The sequence below is a fragment of the Montipora foliosa genome, chromosome 14 (assembly GCF_036669935.1).
Source record: "Montipora foliosa isolate CH-2021 chromosome 14, ASM3666993v2, whole genome shotgun sequence".
Lineage (NCBI taxonomy): Eukaryota > Metazoa > Cnidaria > Anthozoa > Scleractinia > Acroporidae > Montipora > Montipora foliosa.
Genome location: NC_090882.1, coordinates 482,777 through 493,637, shown reverse-complemented (window position 1 = coordinate 493,637; position 10,861 = coordinate 482,777). Strand labels below are relative to the sequence as shown.

At 40.3% G+C, this 10,861-nt stretch overlaps 1 protein-coding gene across 1 annotated transcript; it reads right to left on the bottom strand.

Annotated features, from left to right (window-relative positions):
* Positions 1 to 6,999: 6,999 nt before the first annotated feature.
* On the bottom strand, positions 7,000 to 7,533 carry LOC137985470 (uncharacterized). The gene has a single exon (XM_068833091.1). It carries the CDS (start codon positions 7,531 to 7,533, stop codon positions 7,000 to 7,002), a length of 534 nt encoding a protein of 177 aa, XP_068689192.1.
* Between the last annotated feature and the right edge of the window lie 3,328 nt (positions 7,534 to 10,861).

Below are 10,861 nucleotides of genomic sequence, written 5' to 3'. Positions count from 1 at the left end.
TAGAGTATACTTAAAGTGTACTTTCAGTAAATGCAGTATACTTGCAGTATACTTGAAGTATACTTTCAGTTTGCCTTTTTTGATAAGGGTTGTGGTCAAAGGCCTAAGGAATTGTGGTTATGCGCGAATGGAAGAATTAAGATACGCGTTATATCTCTGTTTCGCTTCTCGTACCTCGAACTATCGATAGTCTACAGTGTCACGCAACAAAAACATAAATTTAAAATCGCTGTGTGGGGAATTTTCTAGTTGGCCCGTTGGTTTTTCAAAAGCAGTGACTCTGAAGATTCACATTTTAAACACGAATTCTCAATATATTTAAAAAAAATTTTTCTTCATCACAAGCACATGTCGATAATAAAAGCTTTTTTCTCTGAGAACTCCTAACACGTGTGCTGGAAACGCATAAATCATATAACTTGAATCTCGGTTTCTAGATTGTTCTCGAAAATATTCTCTGCATGCAAATAATAAAGCGAGGTCAAACTATTTGAAGCTATCGAAAGAGAGGAATGACAAGAAAATCAAGTAAACATCTAATCAATGACATCAAAGAAAAGAAACAAAGTCCAATGAAGTTCATAAGTCAAGGACAGCATGACCACCGTAATATTGTCATTCTGAGTTTTCGACAGCACAATGAAAAAGGTCAAGAACTTGGAATGTTGTAGGAAACAAATATTTTTACCACCTCTCCATTTCTCAGGTCTGTGTGGTACATCGTTTCTGAGTTATTTGTCGAAACGTTTGACGCAACTTTATAGAGTTTCGTACAGACACCATGTTGTCCACCAATATGGCGGCCGGTAATCAAGGAAAACATCTACATTGTAGCAGTCATTTTGCAATGAAAATGCTTGCTTTTCGCTCATGAGATAAAATACATGGGTATAAACACATCTCATAAGGTACCTGAAACGCTCAAACTGCTGAGATTCATAGGGATTGAGATTATTATAATTATTATTATTAACCAAATAGTGACAATTGCTGTAGACGTCACAGAACTGGAAACTTGAAAAAAGATTTATTTCTACAATTGTAGGCCATCTATAACGGAAAACATTGCGATTTTATGACGTCACTGTGAAAACGATTATTTTCTTCTCTCGAGTGGGGTCCAGGAAGGAGGTGCAGTTTAGGAGTCCATATTTTGTACCGTCCCTGCTCAAGATCTATTCAAATCTCCCCTCAATGAATGATTTGCTAGTAATTGGATCCGTGCTTTATACGCAAAGGGCTCTGGGATCGCCAGGAGGCAAACATTGTAAGTTGCTGTGAGAAAATGTGTGGCAGAAACTTATTCGACATCCAAAAAATTGATTTTGGAGAGACATCAATGCTTTTTTTTCGACACAGTTTTATCAGAAATCGGTCTTGACAATGTTGACATGTGGCAAGTGTAAGTTTTTGTTCGAATATCCGTGAATATGAGATACCATTTGCTGATTAACTTCCTTGCTAGCGTAAGGTTTATTGTGAAATGGTCTCAAAATGTTACATTAGGAATAAATCTGGAGGAAATAACTCAATAAAGCCTTTTCAGTTGTATTTACGTGTGCATGGGCTCGTTTTTTGCCTATTTCTAAACTCAGCAATTCAAATAGTATTGGAAATATGCCTAGTGGCAATCATTGTGCCGTGTGGGGTTGTGACAATGATCAAAGGTACCCAGAGAAGCAAAAGATTCTTCCTCACGTTGGAATATCTTACTCACCCAGGAATAACAATGATGTTTTGTCGTGGGCTAGAGCTATTAATCGTGACCAATTCAAGGTTTCGATGAGTACAAAGGTCTGTTGAAATAATTTTGTACGAGGTTACAGAACCTCTGATTGTCCAACACCAACCTTGTACATAACAGAGTATGATTTGGGAGTACTAAAACCTCAGAGACCTGCTCCAAAGATCAGATCTACAGAGAACTAGTACATGAAGATGACGCTTTTGTATTGGTCGAAGTCAAAGTGGAACGTGACAAGTTTGCTTAGGTCCAGTGACTTTAATACATGTAGATGCTAGTTTGACAGAAGAAATGGTTTGTTTACATGTAACAGCTGCCCGGCATATCAGATATGAATTCCCAGTGTTGTCTAAATCTATCGAAACAGAGTCTGCTATATTCTATGGAAGAGGAGCATTAAAACAGCTGCCTCGAGGCAGAAGGAGATTGAAATGGTTTGCTTGAGCAGAATCATCGAGTTTGTAGAAATAGCAGCGGCTCAAAAACTGTTGGATTTTTCTCAATCAAACAAGAACTTAACCTATGGATTACCTCATGTTTCTCATCGCTCATTTCATCCCTCCAAAGAGCAATACAAAAAATTTCCATCTCCTCTGACAACGACTTCCCTGCTCTGAGGAGGTATATTTCCAGAAGCCATAATTCGTTTATGCAAGACGTAACTAATAAGAAAACCGCCTAGACAAACGTAAATACAACTAAAAAGGCTTTATTTTGTTATTTCCTCCAGATTTGTACCTAATTTTGTAATATTTCGAGACCATGACAATAAACAGCAATAAACCTTACGGATCCTCCCGCAAGCAAGGTTAATCCGAAAATTTTATCTCATATTTCATGGTTATTCAATTATGGTTGAGGTAATTTAACTAACTGACACCTAAAGCAGCCAGTATTTTACTCTGTCTCACGACAGACAATTTTAATGGTCAATGGGGGAGCCCCCAGAAGTCAACGCGTTAAAGATGGTTCACCCTTGGTATGAATGAGTTGTCAGTAATCGGATCCCTGTTTATACGCAAAGAGTTCTGGGATCGTCAGGGGGAAAACATTGCAAGTCGCTGTAAGAAAATGTATGGTGAAAACTTATTTCAACGACCAAAAAACGATTTTGGAGAGAGATCAACGCTTTTTTCGACACAGATTTATCAGAAATCGATTTGGGCAATGTTGACATCTGGCAAGTGTAAGTTTTTGTTCGAATATCTGTAAAATATGAGATAACCAATTTGCTGATTAACTTCCTTTCTAGCGTAAGGTTTATTGTGAAGTGGTCTCAAAATATTACAAAATTAGGTACGTTTTTGTTTGAACATCTCCCTTCCCCTAGGCAGCATTTGTACGTACCATTTAGGTAATTAGTTTCGATATGCTCTTGTGACTGATAAAAAAATCAAGCTGGTGATAAATTGTTTTTGTGTCACAGCTGGCCGTGACACTATAGTCAGCACAAGGGCATTCCGATTGATTTTGTTAGCAGCAATCGGGTCCCCGATTGGACGTCAATTTCTGTAGCTGGATATCGATTGGTCGATTTTGCCGTTAGCACTGCAGTAATTGGGACATCGAAAAGTGATCGCGGAAACCCAGTAGAAATTGGAATTTCGGATTTTCATGATATTCCATTTTTTTTTCATTGGCTTGTCGCAATCATGATAGTGTTTTTTTGCCTTCACCGAAGAGAATGAAACACAGGGAATTTTAGTCGAAATTGTGGGAAAAAAAACATAGGGAGCTTCTTTAGAGCCAAGCAAAAGTATGTGGGTGGTTATTATGGCAATTGGAAAGGATATTCATGTCAGAGGTTAGCGTCTCAGTTGTTGTCGTGATCAAACCTTCGGTCGGAATCGTGTGTTCCACCCTCAAAATTACAACTTGTGGCGCAAGTTGAGACTGTTTGTTGCGCGTATTATTACCTTCTTGCGCATCAAATTTTGATGTTGCAAAAAGTAAACTGGACTGGTGGTATTTTTCACAAGTCAATGGCCACAGGTCACAGGTCATTGTTTTACCAATACAGAAAGTACCCTAACCATGCATAAAAGCTCACCCTAGGCCTAATTAGGCCTAAACAAAAGTTTTTAGGCCTAAGGTTAGCTTTTGTGAATGTTTAGGATACTTTGTGTATTGGTAACACAATGACCTGTGACCCGTAAAAAATAACAGCCGTAAAATTTCCAATTTTTTGGAACAAAAAAAATTGCGCAAGAAAGTGGTAATATGCGCAACAAAACATCTCAACTCGCAACGCAACATTGTTGCACCACAAGTTGCACGAAAAATGTTGCTGGGTCTTTACGAATGGATAAAAAATATTTTTGGTAAGTAAAAAATCCTTCATGTTTTGCACGAGAATTTGACGAAGAGGTAAGTGCTACTAAATTTGTTGCGTGCGTGGCTATGTTTGTTTTCAGCTTGTTATGCGAATTTTGACATGAGATGCAAAAGAATATCTATGGTAAGATTGTTAAAAAAATCTTTATTTTTGAGTGTTTATGTGGACAAAAAAATACAACAATGAGCGAGAAATAATATTTAAAGTGAAAAGTTTGCAAAAAAATATACATAAGAAATGGAGGTGTTGTTTATAAATTTGTTTCCCACAACAATCCAAGTTCTTTGGTTTTTCATGAAACGGTTTCGGATTTAGGGGTCGATTACATGAGCCAGTCTGACCTGGTTAGGCGGGCTGGCTCGTTTACCCGAGATCCTGGCATGTCTGAGAAAATCACATCTGGCAAGTGTAAGTTTTTGTTCGAATATCTGTAAAATATGAGATAACCAATTTGCTGATTAACTTCCTTTCTAGCGTAAGGTTTATTGTGAAGTGGTCTCAAAATATTACAAAATTAGGTACGTTTTTGTTTGAACATCTCCCTTCCCCTAGGCAGCATTTGTACGTACCATTTAGGTAATTAGTTTCGATATGCTCTTGTGACTGATAAAAAAATCAAGCTGGTGATAAATTGTTTTTGTGTCACAGCTGGCCGTGACACTATAGTCAGCACAAGGGCATTCCGATTGATTTTGTTAGCAGCAATCGGGTCCCCGATTGGACGTCAATTTCTGTAGCTGGATATCGATTGGTCGATTTTGCCGTTAGCACTGCAGTAATTGGGACATCGAAAAGTGATCGCGGAAACCCAGTAGAAATTGGAATTTCGGATTTTCATGATATTCCATTTTTTTTTCATTGGCTTGTCGCAATCATGATAGTGTTTTTTTGCCTTCACCGAAGAGAATGAAACACAGGGAATTTTAGTCGAAATTGTGGGAAAAAAAACATAGGGAGCTTCTTTAGAGCCAAGCAAAAGTATGTGGGTGGTTATTATGGCAATTGGAAAGGATATTCATGTCAGAGGTTAGCGTCTCAGTTGTTGTCGTGATCAAACCTTCGGTCGGAATCGTGTGTTCCACCCTCAAAATTACAACTTGTGGCGCAAGTTGAGACTGTTTGTTGCGCGTATTATTACCTTCTTGCGCATCAAATTTTGATGTTGCAAAAAGTAAACTGGACTGGTGGTATTTTTCACAAGTCAATGGCCACAGGTCACAGGTCATTGTTTTACCAATACAGAAAGTACCCTAACCATGCATAAAAGCTCACCCTAGGCCTAATTAGGCCTAAACAAAAGTTTTTAGGCCTAAGGTTAGCTTTTGTGAATGTTTAGGATACTTTGTGTATTGGTAACACAATGACCTGTGACCCGTAAAAAATAACAGCCGTAAAATTTCCAATTTTTTGGAACAAAAAAAATTGCGCAAGAAAGTGGTAATATGCGCAACAAAACATCTCAACTCGCAACGCAACATTGTTGCACCACAAGTTGCACGAAAAATGTTGCTGGGTCTTTACGAATGGATAAAAAATATTTTTGGTAAGTAAAAAATCCTTCATGTTTTGCACGAGAATTTGACGAAGAGGTAAGTGCTACTAAATTTGTTGCGTGCGTGGCTATGTTTGTTTTCAGCTTGTTATGCGAATTTTGACATGAGATGCAAAAGAATATCTATGGTAAGATTGTTAAAAAAATCTTTATTTTTGAGTGTTTATGTGGACAAAAAAATACAACAATGAGCGAGAAATAATATTTAAAGTGAAAAGTTTGCAAAAAAATATACATAAGAAATGGAGGTGTTGTTTATAAATTTGTTTCCCACAACAATCCAAGTTCTTTGGTTTTTCATGAAACGGTTTCGGATTTAGGGGTCGATTACATGAGCCAGTCTGACCTGGTTAGGCGGGCTGGCTCGTTTACCCGAGATCCTGGCATGTCTGAGAAAATCACCAAAAATCAAGTTTGTGAGTACATGAGCTCCCTGGCATTTGTCATTTTTTCTTGTTTACGTAAAGGATTTACAAGATATCAGAATTTTAAGGCTACTTTAAGTTGTAGTACGGTGAGACAAATGTCTCTCCACTTCTTGTTGTTGTTTTCTTTTTTCACACGAACTAGTCGAAATTTAGCCCAAGCTGGGCTGGCTCACCTTATGTAATACCGGGCCGAAACTCTACCATCCCAGCTAAGCGGCCCCCTCTGTTTTTGTTGCATGACAGTGAAAAAGATGGGCAAATTTATGCATTTTTTGCTGTGCTGCTGTCAGTGGATAATTTCTGTAACCACCAAAGTCACCTTATCCCAGTGATGATCGCACATAAAAGACAAAACATTTGCAGCCTTGGCACATGCACACATTGTGTGCCTATTTTTTTCAGTTTGCAGAGACACAGGCAATTCAATGGTTTGCGCGGTGCTGACAAGTTCAAATTTATGTTCAAGCCATGATCAATATACTATTGAGAACTGTAAGAAGACTTGTGGTTTCTGTAAAGGTACCAAACCTTTCCGTAGAATAATACTTCAAATCAAAATAGGACCAGATAGAATTTATTTTAAATCACGCTTGACCTTCCCAGTTTCAATCAAGCAATATTCTTGTTTCCCTTCAAGTGTTTGTAGGCTATACTCAGTAATCACTTTGTATTATACTAATTTCGTTTGTTCACGAAGACCTTTATAGGTAACCGTGCTAAAAGTCCATTTTCAGGTTTAACTGAGAGTCTTTTGCGGAGCCAGATAAGTTATTATTATTATTATTATTATTATTATTATTATTTTATTTTATTTTTTTTTAAGTCCTTTAAGTCTTGCCGTTTTTAACTTAAGGTGCCGATTCAATCTATGAGCCTAGGACACCCATAAGTCTGCTGGATTACTTGATGGATAGGGTCCTCCTTAGTATGTGAGCATTTTTCAAGGAGGACGGTCTTCTGTAGCTCTGTTATTCTGATATTGCCTGGGATCTTGCCGATGTAGTTTTCGGTTCCCCTTATTGATAAGCTCAAAAGCTCCAATGATCACTGGGACAGTTATTGTTTTCATTCCCCACGTTTTCTCGATTTCAATTTCAAGATCTTTGTACTTTGTGAGTTTTTCAATTGTTTTCAAGGAGGTGTTCCTTTCTGTGAGAATAAACATATCCATAAGCAGGCAGGTTCTTTCTTTCTTGTCTTTCACCACTATGTCTGGTCTGCTTGTTTTTATCTCTTTGTCAGTTTGGATTGGCATGTTCCAGAGTATAGTCACTGTTTGGTTTTCTGTCGCATTAACTGGTTCATGTTCGTAGTGTTTATCTTGTACTTTGATGTTATAGTGTTTGCAGATTGTCCAGTGGAGATATGCTGCAGCTTTATTTTGTCTTTGTATGTACTCTGTCTTGGCAAGTTCAAGGCATCCAGAGAAAAGGTGGTCAACTGTTTCTTGAAATTGCCCACAGTTTCTGCACATTGGGTCGGTGCCATCTTTTCTATCTATCTATACTCGTACTTCATGTGGATGATTCATCCTCGAAGCTGCCATATCTAGAGTTAATATAGCGATTGAGGCTTGGTTTATCTCGGGGTAATTTCCAAAACGGCTGCCGGTCCATTCCCAATCATGTAGTTTTTCTTCGTTGTAGTCATAAAGAGAGATAATTTTTGAAGTGCATCATTTTTCATTCTGACACTATGTGCAAGCCATTTGACCTGTTGTTTTTCAGCAAAAATTTCAATAGATTGACACCTGGTGATACGCAGTAGGCCTTTGTTTGAGTAGATAAATGCTTTAGAGTCTGGTTTTCTTTTAAATCTATTTTTCACATTTTTTCTCAACATTCTGTGCCATACAACGTCACAAAATGATCTGGATTATTCCAAGTTGCTATGTTGTAGCATAATTCTAAAATTAAACGAGACTTACCTTAAGTCGATGTTTGATTGGAATTCTATCTCGTCGCCAGTCAGGAACGGAGGAGTTACATGAGAAGCATGCGCATGCTAGCAAGTCAATCTTGAAAAAACCCCGAGCGTGAGCAGAGGGCGAGGAACGAAGGAGTTTGGGTGGGACATACCCTACAAAGGGAGGGCGTGTAACTCCTCCGTTCCTGACTGGCGACGAGATAGAATTCCAATCAAACATCGACTTAAGGTAAGTCTCGTTTAATTTTAGAATTCCACCTGGTCATCAGTCCTAGTCACTGCGGAGCTACATGAGACTTGAAAGAGCTGGTCACGCGAGGTAACCGCAGCAATAAGGAACACAGAGGGAGATAAACCCAACATATATAGTGGTTTAATATCATAGTAAGTACAACGTAACTATCAAATGATCTGCCACCGAAAACCGCAACCCAATGTTGCGTGACAGCGCGATGATAGTGAGCAATAATACACTGAATATAATAATAACAGAAAATTCTTCCTATTCGGAAATCTTCTGGAAATGGCTTAGAATGCTGGCTCCAAAGTTCACTTCAATTGGTTTGTGGTAATGCTTGGCAAAGGTTTGGGTATTGGTCCAACCTCCTGCTTTGAGGATTTCTGCTAGAGTTAGGCCAGTCAGGGCACCGTACGAGGTAGAGGCTGGTCTAGCGCTGTTGCCGTAGAATGTTCCTGTATCAATTCCTGAGTCCTTTAGAACACTTTTGGCCCATTTCCCTACGGGGGAGTTGGAGACTGGCTTGTGCGGCTTTGCATAGCTGATAAGCAGCTGGGTATCGTGCGTCACTCGAATTGATTTTGTACACGCTATGTATTGCTTCAAGTTGGAGACTACGCAAATCGACTCGTCTCTCGGGTATGCCAGTAGTTCTATGGGTGCGAGCAACACATCCGGGCCTGGTGGTTTTGAGTTTGTCGCCAATAGTAGACACGATCTTCCCTGGAAGTTCTTGCATAAGAGCGGTATCCAGCTTCGTGAAGGTCTGACATCGCTGGCCCGTTAATAAACAAAGGAGCATAGTTGTCTTCTTAGTGAAGGACTTCAGGTTGTAACTGTGTTGGGGGTCCCAAGGATCTGAGGTGTTGAAGGACTATGCTGACGTCCCAGATGGAGCTATATCTTGGCAAAGAAGGCTTAAGTTCAAAAACGCCTTTTAGGAACCGAGCCACTAGTGGATGTACTCCAAAGGTTATGTTGTTGGGGAGAATTAGGACAGAAGACAGTGCTGATCGAGCAGTGTTTATTGCACTGTAACCTAAACCAGAGGTGAACAAGGTTGCCAGAAAATCAATGCCATTCTCCACACTAGCGTCGAATCGATTGATTCCCTGTGACTGGTAGAACTGCTCCCACCGTTTTAGGTAGACCTCATACTGTTTAGTAGTTCCTGTACGCCAGGAAGCCATTATGATGTCCTTGGCCTTTGTAGAGATGCCGTGACCTGTGAGGGTTTGCTTGATAAGAGATAAACCAGGAGGGAGAGTTGCTTGTGTAGTGGGTGGGTCCCATTGGGACGGCTTGGGAGGTGCAGGAGATATTTGTCTGCCCGGAGGTGTACATTCTCGCAAATTGCCATTTTCATCGCCAGAGGGAACCATGCTTGCGTGGGCCAATTGGGCAACACACATACCCCCGTCGCTTTGTCGTCCCTGATTTTCTTTAAAACAGCTGGAATCACGCTGAAAGGAGGAAAGGCGTAGAAATTTAGAGTGGACCAGTCAAGGGAAAAAGCGTCAATGGCGACTGCACCTGGGTCAGGCCTGTATACAACATATCGGGTGAACTGCGCGTTCAGCCTCGAAGCGAAAAGATCGATTTCCGGGGGCAACTGCGTTAAGGCGTGTGAAAGGGAGTTCTTAGGAAGCATCCACTCGGTATCCGTTTTATTTTGGCGCGATTCTAGATCAGCCAGCTGGTTGGATTTCCCTGCTATGTGAGCTGCACTAATCCAAATGTTACGTGAGAGACACCATAACCACAATTGTTTAGATAGCGTGTTCAAAATATCTGAATGACACGTTCCCATATGATTTATCACACCTACAGCGGTAGTATTGTCTATCATCAATCGGATGTGTGTTTTGCGAAGGGAGTGACAAAAAGCCTGTAACCCGAGAAAAACTGCCAAAAGTTCAAGATAATTGATGTGATTTCTAGCCTCCTGTGCGGCCCATAGGCCGCCAGTGGAGCGAGTTCCGAACACTGCTCCCCAGCCGTCCATAGAGGCGTCTGTAGTGAGCGTGTGATTTGGACCTTCCCGTGCTAAGACATTATAGGAATCGATCACGTTATTCGCCCACCATTTAAGTTCCTCCACAGCCTGGGGCGAGAGCGTGACTTCTTTATCAAAATTCCACTGATTGGCATGTAAGGCACTTAATTTGTCGCGTTCAAGGGACCGATAGTACAAGGGCCCATAGCAAACCGCGGGAAAACATGACACTATCTTTCCAATTACGCGTGCTAAGTCCCTGATAGTAGGGGAGGGGTCGGCAAGCAAGATGTTACAGGCTGTTTGTAGGCCGGTAGCTTTTTCTGGGGTCAACCTGATTGTCATCTCGACAGAGTTCAGTATAAAACCCAAAAATTCGAAGGGATGAAGGTGGATTTCGCACGGTGCGCGACAAACCCCAAAGAATCAACCACTCGGACCGAATCAATAACATTGCCTACACACTCTTGGTATGTTTTCCCCTGTAAATACATGTCATCAAGATATGCGCTTGACACATGGCCTCTTAGGTGAAGGGTAGCAAGAGCAGGTTTCAGAAGTTTAGTAAATTTCCCAGGGGCACAGGAAAGGCCATTAGGCAAACAAGTGAACTGGAAAAGTGTACCCCGCCACATAAAGCGG

What these genes read in the sequence shown, in the direction of transcription:
- LOC137985470 (XM_068833091.1), bottom strand. Translation starts at nt 7,533, where the DNA reads ATGTGCAGAAACTGTGGGCAATTTCAAGAAACAGTTGACCACCTTTTC.